This window comes from Mesoplodon mirus, assembly GCF_964341445.2.
Source record: "Mesoplodon mirus genome assembly, chromosome: 10".
Lineage (NCBI taxonomy): Eukaryota > Metazoa > Chordata > Mammalia > Artiodactyla > Ziphiidae > Mesoplodon > Mesoplodon mirus.
The window spans coordinates 52,279,958-52,299,039 of NC_138986.1; the positions used below are offsets into that span (position 1 = coordinate 52,279,958).

Consider the following 19,082-nt stretch of genomic DNA (forward strand, 5'->3'; position numbering starts at 1 on the left):
AGGAGAGATAAAATACACATAGTACTGCTAAAGAAAACATTCTATTTGGTTAAATTGAGACTAATAAAATAAATATAATAATAGCAATATTTATTTACTCTTCTTTAGATGGTTAAGAAACGCTTTACAAATGGAACTTAAGACAAAGCATGATTGATGGATTCTTTCCAAATACAAACTATGACAGTTGAACAAATCACCTCCTTACAAATTTGAAAAAACTTTATGTATTTATATACATTTTTAGTTGTAGGTTTAGAAAAACACTATTTAATATATTCTATTGATACATATTAGGAACATTTTCTTCCTCCCTCCCTCCCTCCCTCCCTCCTTTCTTTCCTTCCTTTTTTTTTTTCTTAAGTCAGATTTAGCTGAAGGATAAACCATAGCTAACAATTTAGTTCAGCAGCACTCGACTAAAGCCAAGGTATGTTAGTCTCTAAATATCTGTACAATCAGTGAGCAGATACCCAAATAAATTATTTAAAAATGAAATTCATTGAAGTCTATTTAAGCTAACTGGTTTATTCTGTAAAATCATGTTTTTAAAGGGACCATATACTGTAGAGGAAGAGTTTAAATGCTGTCTTAAATTGAAGTTAATGTATAGAATACACCACATAAGTGTACCATAAAGTTGAGTGTATTTAAGATATAATTTTGATACACCATTGAGCACAAATAGCTCAGTAAAGGGAAATAAAAATACCAAGGTATGAATGACTCTATTGTTGAATTTTGTGTATGGTTTATGACTATTTGTATTAGGTTGGGTTTTTAAAGTACAGATAGAAGAAAAACATCTTACGCAAAGCACGTAAATGCTGACACAGCCGCCGCGCTCCCTCCTGAGCTTCCTCCAGTTATGAGCCAATTTGAATCCTCATTCTCACCATGAGACTTCTGCTTCCTCTTTTCTCTATATTGTTTTGAATAACTCCAGGGGTTTTTAACTGGTCCAAATATGCCATCTGTGCTTCCAGATCTGAGATGAAGAAGTGAAGCAAGATATCTTAATACAATTCATTTTATGTAAAATTTTTATCTCCTGATTGTATTATTTGCTTCTGACACTGTATAATCCACTATAACTTGAATTAGAAAAGGTAGGAAGCCTGCTTAGATGTACTTCTTTCATTAGACAGTTGAGGAGGTGAAGGATGGGAAGTAAGAGCATTTGTGGTGGAAAGTAGGAAAAAACTAGTCTCCTAAGAAAATTTCTATCCCAATTGACCATCTAATTCAGCTTAGGTTGATTTCCTTCGTAAATTAAGGTCTTCCAGTTGAAGAGTGTCACAAAACATCCAAACAGTTAACAAGTAGTCTTTTGAAGGAATTCCTCTGTTAATCAGAAGTTTTAAGCAGCAAATTCCCTGGTGGTCCAGTGGTTAGGACTCCGCACTTCCACTGCAAGGGGCAAGGGTTCCAGCCCTGGTTGGGGAACTAGGATCCCACATGCCACATGGGGAAGCCAAAAAAAATTTTTTTTAATAAAAATAAAATTAAAAAGTCAATTACATTTCTATATAAGAACAATGTTAAACAATTAGAAATTGAAAAGAGAACACCATTTTCTATAACATTAAAAAAACATGAAATACTTGGAGATCAAATGTGCGAGATTTATATACAGAAAATCATAAAAATATTGCTGAGAAAAATTAAACTCTAAATAAATGGAAAGATATACAGAATTCATACGTCAGAAGGCACATATTAAGATGTCAATTTTCTACAACTTGATCTATAAATTCAATACCACCACAATCAAAATCCTATTAAGCTTCTCTGTAGAAATTAGTAAGCCAATTCTAAACCTTATATGGAAACGCAAAGGATATAGCATACGTAAAATAATTTTGAAGAGGAACAACAAAGTTGAAGAACTCTTATTACCTAGTTTCAAGGCTTACTATAAAGCTACAGTAATCAAGACAGCGTGATACTGGATACACAGATCAAAATAGAATCCAGAAATAAACCTATACATGTGTTCAACTGATTTTTTTAAATTAATTTATTTTTGGCTGCATTGGGTCTTTGTTGCTGCACGCGAGCTTTCTCTAGTTGCAGCGAGCGGGGGCTACTCTTCGTTGTGGTGCACGGGCTTCTCATTCCGGTGGCTTCTCTTGTTGGGGAGCACAGGCTCTAGGCACACGGGCTTCAGTAGTTGTGGCTCACGGGCTCAGTAGTTGTGGCTTGCATGCTCTAGAGTGCAGGCTCAGTAGTTGTGGTGCACAGGCTTAGTTGCTCTGGGGCACGTGGGATCTTCCCGGACCAGGGCTCAAACCTGGGACCGCTGCATTGGCAGGCGGATTCTTAACCACTGCGCCACCAGGGAAGCCCCTGTTCAATTGATTTTTGACAAAAGAATCAAAGTAATTTAATTTGAATTCTTATGCAAATAGTCCCAGATCTATAGGACAGACATATGTAAAAAAAATGAACTCTGGCTTTCTTCATATCATGTACAAAAAAATTAACTCAACTGGATCACTAGTTTAAATGTAAGGACTGAAACTATAAAACTTCTAGGAGAAAACATAGGAAAAAAACCTTTATGACCTTGGGAAAGGTACCGATTTCTTTGAAAAAACAAAAACATGAGTCATTAAAGAAAATGATGAACTGGACTTCATCAAAATTAGAAACTTTCACTCTTTGAAAGGCATGTTTAGAGAATGCAAAGACAAGCCAGAGATTCAGAGAACATTTTCAAATCACCTGATAATGGACCTGAATCCAGAATATATGGAAAGAACTATTATAACTCAGTAAGAAGACAACCCAACTTTTAAAAAAGGGCAAAAGATTTGAATAGATACTTCACTGAAGATATATGGGTAGCAAAATAAACACATGGTGTTTAACATCGTTAGTCATCAGGGAAATGCAAATTAAAACTAAAATGAGATATGACCTATTAGCAGAATATAATCTCATGGAGGGTCTGAGAAACTGGCATTAGAGTCCTCAAGAAATCACCTCACTACTTTTAGGTACCTACACTTAATGAAATTAAAGACACAGATGAAAGAAATACAAGAGAAAATTTCAATTTTACTTACCCCATAGCAAACTCATCTAAGTTTGTTTTTCCCATTAGTAGAGCTCCCTGATCCAACAACTTCTGAACTACTGTAGCATTATAAGGTGGTATATAACCTGAAAAAAATTCAGTTATTTTCTTCTTTTTTAAAAAAATTGAGGTATAATTGATTTACAATGTTATATTACAGGTGTACAACATAGTAATTCAAAAATTTTATAGATTACACTCCATTTAAAGTTATTATAAAATGTTGAAATTTTATTATAAAATTCTCTGTGCTATGTAATATATTCTTGTAGCTTATTTATTTTATACATAGTAGTTTGTACCTCTTAATCCCCTCCCCTACCTTGCCCCTGTCCTCTTAAAAATTCAGTAATTTTTAATCATAGGAAAGAAAACAGTGAACATGTAAATCATATACAAGAAACAAAATTTTAAACTGCAATTAAGCAATTCATATTGACATATGTAAATTATTCCTAATTTAAGTAGTAGGTTGTACTTTCTTCTGAAAGTTAATTTTTTCTACTGCTAATTGCTATATGTTTTCCAAAGAAAGTCTATATATTCTCTGTCTTTACATCCTAAAACTATTAACTTTAACAGTTAGTACTACAAAGTATTAAATGAGATGTACCCAATTCATTTGAAACTAATCACAAATCATTATTTTGCTCATTCTACTAGACTTTCTCTTCTCAGATGTGCAATACCATGGTAATTTTTATCTATTTCCAGCAGGAATAGATCTTCATTGTCAATTAAAATTTCCTCTATCTAGTGTATATTCCCAGACAATTAACAAGTCTACCTATCAGAGGAACTTGGGGCATACACCTCATAGAATGTTAGTTTTAGTGCATAGTACCCTAAATATGCTTTTTCCATTTCTTTTTCCTCCTTGGATCCAAATATCTTGATAAATATGATTCCTTTTTGACCTACTAAACTTTAAAAAATAAAACTAAGCTTCACTATACTAAGTATAGTGATAGATGGAGCAGTCAGGAGATAAGAATAACCAGACAGTAGATGCTAATAAATCCTCATACCATCTGCAAAAGAGGGGGAATGACAGCCACTTTATACTTATTTCTGTTACCAACAAGTGGGTGTTAGAGGTCACTTAGCATGTTTGTGATAAGTTATCAAGTCTTCCTAAGTAGAATTCATCCATAAAGCAGGCCTACCCATGAAGAATAATTTTGCATTCTGAAAGAGCAAATAGTAAAAAGGTAATATTCTACCCTAAGTTATTTCCTTTGCAGATATAATCAGTCTGAGAATATCTTTGTGCTTTAGTATCTTATCTTTAATTTAAACTGAAAAATACCTATTTTTATAAAACAATGCTCCGGTCAGTTAAACTTTACCTTTCAGCATGTTTGATGCACATGTTGTCTCAATGCCGGCCGTGCTAAAGTTGTCTTTTACCGCAACAGGAATTCCATCTAAATCCCCGAGTGAATGACCTGCATTAAAAAGCCAAAAAAAAAGAAGAAGTACTGGGTTGGCCAAAAAGTTTGTTTGGGTTTTTTCATAGCATCTTATGGAAAAAGCCAAATGAACTTTTTGGCCAACCCAATATCTAGTTCAAAATACAGACATTAATACTAGTTATTAAAATAACTACTCGTTTTTGCTAAAAATACATCTTCAAAAATAAAATTTGTGTTAGAAATTATTACAGTTGGACATTATACCTGTTAGCCTCATTTTTATTATACCTCACGACCAGTTCATTTTTTTTTTAATGTATGTATGTATATATTTATTTATTTATTTATATTTAAAATTTTTTTGGCCATGCCGGCTGGCTTGCAGGATCTTAGCTCCCCCACCAGGGACTGAACCTGGGCCCCCAGCAGTGGAAGCTCGGAGTACTAACCACTGGATCGCCAGGGAATTCCCCAGTTCTTTAAATAAGGGAATTTTTTTATGTTTAAAGCTCCACTTGCCAAATGGAGACTGCTACATCCAATTAAACTCTTTCTCTTGGGATGTCACAATTAAGTATAATTCAAAGTAATTTACCTTTCTTATATCTTTTCTCTGATTCTTCAGCTTGCTTTAAGGCCACCTCTTCTGATACAGTAATGTAAGCATTTAGAAACTTGGTCTTCTTGATAAGGGAGAGACATCTTTGACAGAGCTCAGTTGGAGTAACTTGGCCTTGTTTCAGTGCCGCAGAAACCTAGAGTATACACAATTCGAAAACCCTTTGCCAAGTCTACAAAAGTTTCAAATGTTACACTGAGGTGTGCAGATAAAAATTTGAAGTGAGGCTTGGATTCAAAACCAAGAGAACCTATCAAGTCTACACTTACTTAGTGTGGTGAATAAGGGTAACACATCGGTCAGCTGAAAGATGGGTTGGAGGACACCACAGTCATAGCCTAGCTGAGGAACTCTACATCAGGCTTGAACAAACAAGATAACTGGTTTAGGTAAGCTGCCCTGTCTAGGAGAAGTAGAGGCCCAGTGTGGGTGAATCATGGGTTAGGGTAGATACTGTACAGAGAGAAGCTTAGCTGCAACACAGGCCATCCACAGTGCAAAAAAACAGAATGAACTAGACAAGGCATTACAGGACTTTATGGCCCCAAATAAGTGATCTTTATTAAACAGACCTTTTTATCTATTGGAGAATTCAAGCAAGAGCCACTACAAATTGAGAGAAATGCTTGTAAAATATGGGTTCAAAAGCCAACTAAAAACAAGCTTTTCTAAAACCCTGTCTTTGATGCATTAGGAAGGCTAGTAAAGAACGCGTTAAAATAAACTGCACTTCAAGTGACCAGAACCTGTATATTGACAGTAAGTAAAGCCTAAGGTGAAGTGATGACTTGTAATACTTCCTGTAGGAAGTAATAATAAATACTTACTAATTGAATAAAAGGAATGAATAACAAGAAGTCAAAGATGATACCAAGTCTTTAGAGACCATCTGAAAAGAGTTGGATAAGATGGTAGCTCAGACAAGGGGGATGGGGGGAAAAGTAACATTTTCTGAGTATTTACCAAGAGCCAGGCACTGTTGCTTTAGATTCATTATTACTTTATTTAGCCCTTAAAACAACCACTTAGGGCTTCCCTGGTGGCACAGTGGTTAAGAATCCATCTGCCAATGCAGGGGACACGGGTTCAAGCCCTGGTCCAGGAAGATCCCACATGCCACAGAGCAACTAAGCCCGTGCGCCACAACTACTGAGCCTGCACTCTAGCGCCAGCGAGCCACAACTACTGAGCACGTGAGCCACAACTACTGAAGCCCGTGCACCTAGAGCCCGTGCTCTGCAACAACAGAAGCCACCACAAGAAGCCCGCGCACTGCAACGAACAGTAGCCCCCGCTTGCTGCAACTAAAGAGTGTGCACAGCAACGAAGACTCAATGCAGCCAATAAATAAATAAATAAATTTATTTAAAAACCCAAAAAACCCCCAACCACTTAAGTTAGGTATTATTAACCTCACAGATAAAGAAACTGAAGCTAAGAGACGTTAAGTGATTTGTCCAAAGTCACAGAAATAGTAAAGGGTAACTTAACAGGTAGTAATAGTAAAAGTTAACAGGTAACTAACTGCTCCTTCACCATTTCTCTCTGCACCAGTGGAAGCTTAGCTGTCCGGTATGCTGACTGTATTTCCACGTGTCGTATATACATCAAGCAATAGGAATTTGCATTTAGGGGAAAATCTGCAAATGATCTGCTCTAGGCTGTTGAATAAATCATCAAAGTGGTGGTATTCTTAGGCCTGAGGGTTTTAAGCCAGAAAAGCAGCGCAAATAGGCTATTGAGAGGACGCCTAACGCTGATGCACAAGAGGAAAGGGCTGCCTTGGGGATGCTGGGGGAGGGGTTCAGGATGGGGAGGGGCAGCTGGGCTCAACTTAAAGGAGGTAACCTAGCAACAAGAAGAGAGATTTCTGTTGAATGGTTTGTATGAGATGTAAACTCTTCAGAAGAGAGAAACGAGAAAAAGAAACGACAGCAGTGTATGGTAATACTGTAAACATGGAGTGGGCTTATGTAAATAGGCTGAGTGCAAGCGTCAGAATTAGCAAAAACGGAAAGCTGGAGACACAGAGAGGTATACAGACAGGCCTACCCCTGAGCAAAATTATAAAAATGAGGAAAATTATGCTGCCATTTTCTCTTCTTCTTTGCCTCCCTTCAAGTCCCCTAATGCCCATTATCCCCAAGTTGCCTTCTGACTTGCCAAGTGATATAAGAGGTAAGGAACTGCAGCTATGGTTACAAGGGCAAGAAATGAGACTGTCTGGTAGCATTCTTTTTATTTATTTATTGAAGTATAGTTGATTTATAATGTTGTGTTGGTTTCAGGTGCACAGCACAGTGTTTCAGTGATACATACAAATATATCTCTTTTTTCCAGATTCTTTTCCCTTATAGGTTATGATGTAGTATTGAGTATAGTTCCCTGTGCTATAAAGTATATAGTTACCTATTTTATATAGAGTAGTGTGTATATGTTAATCTCAAGCTCCTAATTTATCCATCTCCCCCACGCCCTTCCCCTTTGGTAACCATAAATTTGTTTTCTTTGTCTGTGGGTCTATTTCTGTTTTGTATATAAGTTCATTTGTATAATTTTTTTTTAGTTTCTACATATAAGCAATATCATATATTTGTCTTTCTCTGTCTGACTTACTTCACTTAGTATGATAATATCTAGGTCCATCCATGTTGCTGCAAGTGACATTATTTCATTTTTTATGGCTGAGTAATATTCCACTGTACGTATGTACCACATCTTCTTTATCTATTCCTCTGTTGATGGACACTTAGGTTGCTTCCATGTCTTGGCTATTGTAAATAGTGCTGCAATGAACATTGGGGGTGTGTGTATTTTTTCAAATTATGTTTTTCTCCAGACATATGCCCAGGAGTGGGACTGCAGATTATATGGTAGCTCTATTTTTAGTTTTTTAAGGACGCGCCATACTGTTCTGGGAGTACTCATTTTATTATTTATTTATTTATTAAAAATTTATTTATTTATTTTCTTTTTTTTTTTTTTTTTGCTGTGTTGGGTCTTAGCTGCAGCACGCTGGGTCTTTGTTGAGGCGTGAAGGATCTTTCGTGGCAGCGCGGGCTCTTCGTTGTGGTGCGCGTGTTTCTCTCTAGTTGTGGTGCACGGGCTTCTCTCTAGTTGTGACACGCACGGGGTCCAGAGCACGTGGGCTCTGTAGTTTGTGGCATGCAGACTCTCTTGTTGGGGCACGCGAGCTCAGTAGTTGTGGCGCATGGGCTTAGTTGCCCCGTGGCATGTGGGATCTTAGTTCCCCGACCAGGGATGGAACCTGCATCCCCTGCATTGGAAGGCGGATTCTTTACCATGGACCTCCAGGGAAGTCCTTGGGAGTACTCATTTTAAATGGTAATCTTTGTTAGGATCATTTTTAGGAAATTTAGATTTGAGAAACTGAATAAGGGTATTGGAGAAGAGAAATGAAAACAAAGATGCTAATTAGCTAGAATGGATTAGATGTAAGGATTATGATATATAAATAGTACAGCTCTCCTGGAGCAAAACTAAAGGTATCATATCTGAATATAAGATGAAATCAACTAGAAAAGTTTTCTCTTCCCTCTTTTCTCAAAACCCCCAGCTCATCTGAAGCACAGGCCTTGAAGGAGATTATATTACTCTCCCTGGTGTGTTAATCTACAGTCTCCCTGATACTCCTTTTCATTCACTGAAGTTTTTAGCAACTGGTTTGCTGTAATCTTCTTTTCTATGGCTCCTGTTGCTCTTTTTGTTGACTTCAAACTTCAAGTCAGGTACACGGACACCTGGCCTCTCAGTTCCTGACCTCACTTCACACAAACTCTTCCTTCACCTCACCCCAGTTACCAGCTCACATGGTCATTAGCCCAGACTATATTATTACCAACATCTGTATATCTCCCAAACCTCAGTTCTAATTATCCCACATCTCTTGTCCCCTGAGTTCATTTACTCTACTACCCACATGGTCAGCAAGAAAATGGGGAACTGGGACTTCCCTGGTGGTGCAGTGGTTAGAATCCGCCTGCCAATGCAGGGGACATGGGTTTGATCCCTGATCCAGGAAGATCCCACATGCCATGGAGCAACTAAGCCTGTGAGCCACAACTACTGAGCCCGCACTCTAGAGCCTGTGAGCCACAACTACTGAGCCTGCGCTCTAGAACCTGCAAGCCACAACTACTGAGCCCACGCTCTAGAGCCTGCAAGCCACAACTACTGAGCCCATGTGCCACAACTACTGAGTCCATGTGCCACAACTACTGAAGCCCGTGTGCCTAGAGCCCGTGCTCTGCAACAAGAGAAGCCACTACAATGAGAAGCCCTCGTGCTGCAACAAAGAGTAGCCCCTGCTCACTGCAACTAGGGAAAAGCCCATGTACGGCAACGAAGACCCAACACAGCCAAAAATAAATAAATATTAAAAAAAAAAGAAAGAATACGGGGACCTCAGTCCTACAACCACAAAGAAATGGATTCTGCCAACTAGTGAGGTGGAAAGAGGATCCCAAGGCATGCAAAGAGACTGTGGCTCTGGCTGACGCCTTAATTTCAGCCTTGTGAGACTCTGAGTGGAGAACCCAGCTACGCCATTCCTGGATTCCTGACCCACAAAACTGTGAGATGATAAGATTTTGTGTGTGTTTTAAGAATGTGTTATTTTAAGCTGAAAAGTTTATGCTAATTTGTTACACAGCAGTAGAAAAGTAATATACCTTCTTAGAAAAATTAAGAAATCTCCCTCAGGAACCATTCTTAGAAAACAGGGGAAGAGAAAACTGTAAATACATATAATCTAGTAATTTTGTCACTGTTACAAAATTAGTGTTAATAATGGCACTTGGTTCTAGGCATTATCCTAGATGTTTTATATTTCATTTAATCTTCATATCCACCCTAAGAGGCTGATATTATTTCCATTTTACAGATAAATTACTGAAGTTCCTGCTTAAAATCACATAGCTAGAAAGTAGCAGAGCTGGAATTCAACCAAGGCCTGATCTTGTTTCCAAAGCCCATGCTCTGGGCCACTATACTCTACTACTTCTCTATGCAGGTTGTTACAGCATTTACTCCTCTGTAGCAAATAGAGAACATTTTGTTAACTTTACAGATAACATCAAAGCTTCACTTAGGAAAAGAACTGTCTTTCAAAAGAAAAACTGTCTTGATAAATGCTGAAGGTATAGAAGAGACCTTGAAGGCTGAGTGTCTGGTTGACTGGTACGCTCTTTAACACACTCATTTAACATTCATGCTTTTTGTCTCCATTGTTCCAAGAAATAGCACATCAAGATCACCAGTAACCTCCACATCCCTAAATGCAGCAGTCATGGCCCAGTCCAGCAGCACTCAGCATTCAACACAAGACATCACTCCTCCGTGAAGCACTTCTTTTTCACTTGTACTTCAGGACACCAAGCCCTCCTGGTTTTCCTCTTGCCTTACTGGCCACTCCTTCCAGTCTCTTTTGCTGGCTCTGCTTCCTACTACTGACCCCTAAAAGCTGGAAAGTTTTAGGCCTTGTTCTATATTTACATTCAGATCTCATCTGACCATATAACTTCAATTATGTCCTCTACTCTGGACTAGTTATATCCTCGTACCTAGCTTCTTTCTTTCTTTTTTTTCTTTTTTTTTTTTTTTTTGCGGTACGCGGGCCTCTCACTGTTGTGGCCTCTCCCGTTGCGGAGCACAGGCTCCCGACGCACAGGCTCAGCGGCCATGGCTCACGGGCTCAGCCACTCCGCGGCATGTGCGATCCTCCCGGACCAGAGCTCGAACCCGTGTCCCCTGCACCGGCAGGCGGACTCTCAACCACTGTGCCACCAGGGAAGGCCCCTAGCTTCTTTCTTGATCTCCACATTCCTATATCTACCTGCTTAACTGACATCTTCACTTGGATATCTTTAGAAGCATCTCAAAATTAACATGTCTTGATAACTTTCTCCTCACAACATGCTCCCTGTAGAGTCTTTCCCATCTTGATAAATGTTACCATTTCTCCAATTGCCTAGGCCCCAAACCTAAGCATCCTCCTTGATTCATCTCTTTTCCCTCAAATCCTATATCCAATCCATCAGAAAGCCATACCTTAAAAAACTAACACCCGGGTTTCCCTGGTGGTGCAGTGGTTAAGAATCCGCCTGCCAATGCAGATGACATGGGTTCGAGCCCTGGTCCAAAAAGATCCCACATGCCGTGGAGCAACTAAGCCCGTGAGACACAACTACTGAGCTCACGTGGCACAACTACTGAAGTCTGCGTGCCTAGAGCCTGTGCTCCGCAACAAGAGAAGCCACCGCAACGAGAAGCCCGTGCACCGCAACGAAGAGTAGCCCCTGTTCGCTGCAACTAGAGAAAACCTGCGCGCAGCAACAAAGACCCAGCACAGCCAAAAATAAATAACTAAATAAAAATTTAAAATCCCAAAACAACAACAAGAAACTAACACCCACTTTGCATTACCTCTCCTCCCATCACCCTATCCATGCTGCCATCAGCTCTTGACAAGGCAACGACCTTCTAACTGGTCTTCCTGCTTCCCTACTTGCTTTCCTATAGACCATAATCCTGAATAACCTGAAGGAGCTTTTTAATTTTTTTTTTTTTTTTTGCGGTACACGGGCCTCTCACTGCTGTGGTCTCTCCCATTGCGGAGCACAGGCTCCGGATGCGCACACTCAGCGGCCATGGCTCACGGGCCCAGCCACTCCGCGGCATGTGGGATCTTCCCGGACCGGGGCACGAACCCGTGTCCCCTGCATTGGCAGGCGGACTCCCAACCACTGCGCCACCAGGGAAGCCCCAGGAGCTTTTTAATTTTTAAGTCAGATCATGTCCAAAGACTCACAACTTCCCAGAGGATTTGCATTACATTTAGAATACAATCCACACTCCTTAGCATGGCCGGAAAGGTAATCGGCTCCTGCTTCTCTATAACCTCATCTCCCACTACTCTTCTCGCTCAGTTCTCTTGGGTCTGCTGGCCTTCCTGCTATTCCTTGACCACATCAAGTTTGCTCTTGCTTCAGAGACACTGCACTTCTATTCTTTCCTCTGCCTGGAACACCCTTCTCCCAGATCTTCCCAGGGCTCACCCTTCTCATCCTTCAGGTCTCTACTAAATATCACCCACTCAGTCAGCTAAACCTTCCCTGACCACTCTATCTGAAACATCCATCTCCCCAACTAATTCGCACGCTGTAGCCTGCTTAACCTTTCTTCATAGCACCTACACTACCTGAAATTCTATTATTTACTTAAACAAAAAAACTTATTTAATGCCTGCTTCCCCACAAAAATGTAGGCTTCATGAGGGCAGGAACTTCTGTCTTCAATGCTAATCCCTAGTGTCTGGAAGACAGAGGTGCTTAATAAATGTTAATTGAATGAATGAATAACTGAGTTGTTTAAAATTTGGGGTCTATTTTCTCATAGAACAGTAATTAAATGTTCTTAGGCTAGACCCCCAAGAAGCCTACTGGATATATAATTAACTTTCTTTAATATAACAATAACCATTTAATATAACTTTAGGGTTAATAATATTAGCCTGGCATCTGGTTCCTAGAAACACTGGGATCATGCCATAAGAAAGGAAGGTGAAAGTAAGACTCTTTCCCCTTACTGAGTGTACCTGGGTAAAATTTACAAGTAGCAGTTTTACCTCCTATTTGGCATTTTACCTCCTTTTAGTGCTTCCTCCTAGGGCTCCTCTACTGCCCTAAGCCTCCATTTAGGCCCCCCAAATTGTCTCAAAATGCCATAGTTTCCAGCCCCTCCCTCAATCCCCTCCCCCACAAAATTTTCCCTTTCCTTAACTGATTATCTCAGCCAGGGTGTGATGGAGAGAAATCTGATTGAACTATTACAATTCACAACAATGGATAAATAAATCATTCAACCTTCCCAGGCATCTTTACATATTTAAAATAGAATGTGTACTAAATTAATTAATCTCTAATTGGTAGAATTTGGGGCATTGGTACAATGATATGGAAAAAACAGACTGGACAGAAGATATATTATGGGCTGGGAAAATAAGCAAATAATGTTTTCCACACAATAGGCATTAATAAATATTTGTTAAAAGAGTAATTAAACGAAAGTAATCATGCCAAGGCAATTTCCTGACTACCCTTGCGTCAGCTTCCCTTTTCCCCCTTGAGGTAAAAGTTGTTTCTGACAGTGGTTCACTGGACATTAGGAAGGGGCGGCACAAAAAAGGTAGTGCTGGGGGAAAGGGCAGAAAAAAAAAATACCAGATTTTTTTAGGTTATATTTCATTTTAAAACAAGTTTGGAGTTAAAAATTTTTTAATTTTTAAAAACAAATTGGATTCTTCGCTGACAGTATAGGCAAGATACAATTTAGGATAGTAAAACAAAAATGTATTTAGGGGAATAACGATTTATTATTTAAAACCTGTGGATTTAAAGTTCTCATAATTTACAGCTTTCTAAAAGGCTGCCAGCTGAAAAAAGAAAAAAAAGACTTCCCAGGTGAAGATACAAATGGAAGATGGAAGACGGGGTAGGTCCTCAATTGCTACTTATCAGCAGAATCACCTGGAACCCAGATTAAACCATACACTCTGGGCCTTACCATACTAACCTTCCTGAGTGGGACACAGCTGTAGTTTTAAGGCGGGCCGAGGTGATTCTGATAGCAGTGGGCCTGCAGACAGCTCTGCAGGTTGCGAGATCAGAAAGCAAGGAGATCTGAACTAAAGCCCTAACAGCAGGGATAAAGTGAGAGAACAGATCCCAGACATAATTTCAAAAGAGAACTAACACGGTTTAGTGACTTACGGGATATGACCTATGAAGAAGAATCTAAGGGCAACTGGGATATCAGTTGCGCCGCTAAAAACAGAATATTAAGAATTCCGTAATTAGGTTTTTGTTTGTTTTTTATGATGGAGATTGAGACGCAAGAGGTGATTCTGTTATAAGGATGAAGTCAGCTTTGGTTAGATTGATCAAACTCTTGTGGGAGTTTTGGAAGAGATGTCCATTAGACATTCACAAATATAGCCTAGAGTTCAAAAACGATGTCCAATTAATGGAGACACGGGTAAGAGAATCATTGGTATCTTGGTGGTAGCTGAAGCTTGAAGAATGAATATATCCAGGGGGGAAAAAGCTAAGAATCACTAGTTTGGCTTTTGCAAGGGACAGATTTGCGGGCTTCTCAGTGAGGACTGCATCAGATGTGTGTAGCGGACAAGAGAGGCTGACATGGACCAGCCAAATCCCCCTTATCTGGCGGAGCCCACTTTGAGACCGGCCAGGGCCCCACGCAGACAGAGCGAACGAATAATCGAGAGAAGCCACTGTTCCCTTCCACCCCACAACGCGGCGGTGCAGAAGCCTCCCCCGCTGAGATCCTAGCTCCTGAATGGATATGAGGAGCACAGCCTAAGGAACCGGAGGTCCGAATCGCCCACCAAGTTCCAGGGAAGGAGGCGGCGAGGCTGACCAAGATGCGCGCCGGCCGGGGGACGCCACGTCCACGTGAACAAGGACTCCGCGAATCTTCCCGACCTCCCTGGGCCCTCAGCAGACAATTCCACTCACTTCTCGGAGGGTCCGGCCCAACATGGTCCTCGTGTCCCACCCGCCACCACAGGGGCCTGGTGACAAGGAGGAAAAAGAAAGGTCAGCTGCCGCTGCCGATATTACATGGGCGCAGCCATTTGCCAGCGAACCTGTCAGCACCGAGTACTCAGATTGGTCGAATTGCAGCCCGAGGAAAATGATCTTTGCACGTGATTGGCTGGCGCCGCTAAGGAAGTTCTGCGGGGAAGTCGAGCTGGTGGCAAGGAGACTCCGGGGGTCGCGGCGGGAGCCTGGAAGTGTGTGAATTTCTCTGACATCTGGATCGCGAGCGGAGTTGGCTTGTCCCGCAGCGGGCTCCCGGGACAGGGCAGGATTCTAGCGGTTTTGTTTTTGTTTTTAAGGGGAGGGGGTGTAAGGGAGGAGGAGAATGGACAGAATACTGACTGGAACGTTAATTGGAGCATTTCAGATGTGAAGAGTAGAGTAGTTACCTACTCTTCTTTCTTCAGTTGCTTCATCAGTCTGACTTCATTTTTGAATTCTCAACTTTGAAACCGGCCAGAGTGTTTGGCAGAATTTGATCGAATTCAGGTGTGAGGGTTTGATCCAGTGTAAGTGCCTTTTAATTAGGGCACGCAATTCAACCACTGTTTACGATGGGATTTCTGAAGACCTGTGTACTTAGAAGAAATGCATGCACTGCGGTTTGCTTCTGGAGAAGACAAGTTGTACAAAAGCCTTCAGTTAGAAAGATTAGTACTACCTCTCCAAGGAGCACTGTCATGCCCGCTTGGGTGATAGATAAATATGGGAGTAATGAAGTGCTTCGATTTACTCAGAACATGATGATACCAATGATACACTATCCAAATGAAGTCATTATCAAAGTTCACGCTGCGAGTATAAATCCTATAGATGTTAATATGAGAAGTAAGTTTCAAAAGACATTCCTCAATTACCTTTTTTTTTTCTTCAGTCTCATCAGGGATTAGTTTTAAAAGGTCAGTTGTTATTGACTACACTTTTTTGGTTAACACAAAGGAATTGTTTAGGGTTTTGACAGTACCTCAGTAGATATTATTTCCAAAATGTTTGAAATTGCAATGTCCACGGTATGCTTTAATCTTTCACAAAATATAAGTTTGAATTGCTTCCAATACTACCTAAAAATGTAAATTGGGACTTGAGAAGTGTATCCACAGCTAACTTTGTGGTACACTCTCCTGGGAACTTTGTGATATTCTGAGGTCCATCACAGGTTTTAGAGGTATGCTTATGTTTTCGTATCAGTTCAGAGTTTGCATTTCCATAGTAATTTTTATTTCCCTCCCACTAATCACAGCTTTGTTTAATGGTCCAGTGGACAAAGCAGCAGAACAGGATGCCAGGATATGGACACAGTACTTTCCTCATTTTTGCTGTTGCATTCTGCAAAGTTAAAATACACTTTTCTGTTATATTCCTTGTGTAATTATTATAGTGCTGAAAAGATTGATTACCATTTGTGAATTACTTTAACTTTGGAAAATAATGACAAAAAATGAGCAATTGAAATGTGGCTAGTCTGGGATGTACAGTTAGTGTAAAATATACACTAGATTTCAAAGGCTTAGTAAGAAAAAAATGAATGTAAAATATCTTATTAATAATTTTATGTTCATTACATATTAACCTGATAATATTTTGGATATATTAAGTAAAATGTTATTAACATTAATTTCACTTCTTTCTTTTTATAGTGGCTACTAGAAAATTTTAAGTTAGATATGTGGCTTGCATTATATCTCTATTGGACAGTGCTGATCTAGACATGTGAGGAATAACTGTTACGTATTTCTTTGTGGGGAGGGAGTTTGGGGAAAGACTTGGACTCAAAATGTAGCTGGAGAGCTCTATTAAGAAGGAATTGAAATGACTTTATGATGATTGCCTCATGAAATACACATTTGTATTCTTTTTGTTCGCTTTAAAGTAATAATTGCTGTTACTAGTTGGGCATATTGTTTCAGTTTATTCCATTTACATTGTGCATGAAGATAATTTAGTTTTTATCAGAATTATCTTTAAGTGGTAGATTTATACCCAGTGACCATTATGTTTTTTTCATTTCCTTGATTATAAGCTCTTTGAAGGTAGATCCCATGCCCTGTTAACTGTAGCCTGTTTCTGTGCTTCACATGTGTAGTTGTCATCCAGTTATTATTTTTAATATCATTTTATATTTTCATTCTAATTTAAGGTTACAAACTAAAATAAGTGGTTTTCGTCTTCATTTAGTTCTGTTAACTTTTCATTTCTTTGAATGCACGTGCACAATTTGTATTGTGTACATTTTAACTTCAGTAGAATGGCTGGATCTGGACTTTCTTGGCTGCTATTTAATGTAATATTATAACACATTTTACTTTCATATAGTATTCTTGAGACATCTTAGTTTTTTATGACTTGACTGGGTAATATTATTTGCAAGTTATCCTCTTTATTTCCTGCTCATGAATTCTTTTTGGAGAATGTGTGATTATCGTTGCGGAAGATACCTGAAATATGGGGAAATAAAATAATGAGTATAAGATCGTAAAGTGTAGGGAGCAGTTGTTTCCCTTGACAAGAAAACAAGGACGTGTCTATTTTGAAAGATGAAAGCCAGCTGTTTTTCTGGAGATGTCCACTATTGTTGGACATAAAATCATAAATCATATAAATGGCTAATGAATAATCCTAAAATAGAAAAAAAATACAGCCAACAGCATCATACCAACAAAGTTTGGTTTCTTTAGATGGAATTAAAGCTTTTGAAACGGAGGGCAGATTTAGGATTCCCAAACCACTCCAACTCTGAACCAAACTGGTCACCTCTAAGAATGGGACAGAGCTCCTAAGGGTTCCCATTCGTTGTGTCACCAAGCAGGTTCTCAGTTCCTAACTACCAGCTGTTTCTGGATGTGGGGCTAGTTTAGCTGGTACCAATGAGCCAGAGTTACTCAGGTGATATCGAGGTGACCAAGAAAACAAGCTTGCCCTGCAGGCTGTGTAGCTTAGAGAGGACTGAAGATTTTTTTTTTTTTTTTTTGCAGCTCTGAAACAGCAGCTAAAATTTGACATAGCTAAATGCCCGCTTCTGTTGATCACACCACATAGGAGTTTCAGTGAATAATTGTTTAATTGTGTTTGAGAGTGGAAAAGGAATGTAAGACAGGAAGGTAAAATGTGACTTTTGTGAGTAATTCACGTGAAGTTTTTCTCTCCCCTGATAGAATGCACTCGTAAGCAGCCAGCTGGCAAGTGTGGAATATTGGCATGGTGGCCATCAGCTTAGATTTTCTGGGACTTTCCCAACTTTCAAACACTTTCTTCCATGTGTCTTGATTTTTATTAAAAACAACTTCTGCAAGCTACCCTCCTGTCAGCCTCTCTCCCTGTATCCTCTACCTCCTGCTGCATGGATTAACTGTCATTGCTGTCATCTAAGCCTAGCTCTCCACCTGGGTTCTAGACCCCATGCCCTCTCACCCACAATGCAGGAGCATTGTTTCAGCAGTTCTCTCCTGCATCTTCAGTCTTTTCCTTTCCACTGGATCATTCCCGTTGGCATACAAGCTTGCTGTTAATTTCTCCATTCTTAAAGAGGAAGAAAAAAAAACAAACTTAAAAATCCTTCCTCTATCACACTAGTCCCCCTCCAGCCACTGCCCCATTTCTCTGCTCTCCTCTGTAAGCAAAACTATTTGAAAGAGTTGAATGTTCTCCTGGTCTCCAATTCCTCACTCCCATTCTCTCTGTCACCCCATTGCCACAGCAACCGCTCCTGTGAAGGTCACGAAAGACTGCTGTGTCGTTGGATCCAGTATTTTGTTTTGTTTGTTTGTTTGGGGGGTTTTGTTTTTTAAAAGCCTATTGGCAGCTTTTGACCTTATTTGAAAAACGATCTTCCCCACCAGCAGCATTTGACTTCTTTAAATGACCCTCTTCTCTTGGCTTTCTGAACACCTTTTCACTGGCCAAGCCTTCTCAGGATCCTTTGCTGGTTTCTCCTCATCCTTAGGATTTAATGAGAATGAGTGGGAGAAAAGGGGAGACTTACTGAGTGGTTTAGTGATTCTGGAGCAGAAATTGTGGTACATGACACTAGAAAGGTAAGCAGGGTGCTTATCTTGGAGAGCCTTACATAGCAGAAATGTTCTTCGAAGGATGTCGAGCAGAAGAGATGACAAGAGTACTTTTGTGTCTTAGAAAAGCCATTTTATATGTTGAAGCTGTGTAATAAACTACTTTGGATTATTATAGATATTATAGCCAATTTATTTGAACCAAAAAAATACTGATCAAAGGAATGTTTTCAGCTCTGTTTAGCTGATATTTATGTAAACGTTCTTAAAAATAAAATGATGTATAATAAACCAGTCAACCTGATTTAACATATCAGAACT

General features: G+C 39.6%; 2 protein-coding genes across 6 annotated transcripts in view; one reads left to right on the forward strand and one right to left on the reverse strand.

The window, feature by feature from the left end:
* The window catches only part of QRSL1 (glutaminyl-tRNA amidotransferase subunit QRSL1), a 31,718-nt gene extending 16,925 nt beyond the window's left edge, over positions 1 to 14,793 (reverse strand). Inside the window, exons 1-5 of the mRNA XM_082633939.1 lie at positions 14,674 to 14,793; positions 5,093 to 5,252; positions 4,432 to 4,530; positions 3,072 to 3,168; positions 812 to 988 (exon numbers count right to left, since the gene is read on the reverse strand). Coding sequence (XP_082490065.1) covers positions 812 to 988; positions 3,072 to 3,168; positions 4,432 to 4,530; positions 5,093 to 5,252; positions 14,674 to 14,697 — 557 coding nt within the window. The 5' untranslated portion in view covers positions 14,698 to 14,793. The remainder of the gene's footprint in view (positions 1 to 811; positions 989 to 3,071; positions 3,169 to 4,431; positions 4,531 to 5,092; positions 5,253 to 14,673) is intronic.
* Positions 14,794 to 14,901: 108 nt separating this feature from the next.
* RTN4IP1 (reticulon 4 interacting protein 1) overlaps positions 14,902 to 19,082 on the forward strand; it is a 49,225-nt gene continuing 45,044 nt past the window's right edge. For 4 of the 5 annotated variants that reach the window (XM_082633945.1, XM_082633946.1, XM_082633947.1 and 1 more), the window contains exon 1: positions 14,902 to 15,585. In XM_082633945.1, the coding sequence (XP_082490071.1) occupies positions 15,312 to 15,585 (274 nt within the window). In that variant the 5' untranslated portion in view covers positions 14,902 to 15,311. Of the gene's footprint in view, positions 15,586 to 15,629; positions 15,657 to 19,082 lie in introns of those variants that run through there. The other variant, XM_082633949.1, reaches the window with a different exon arrangement.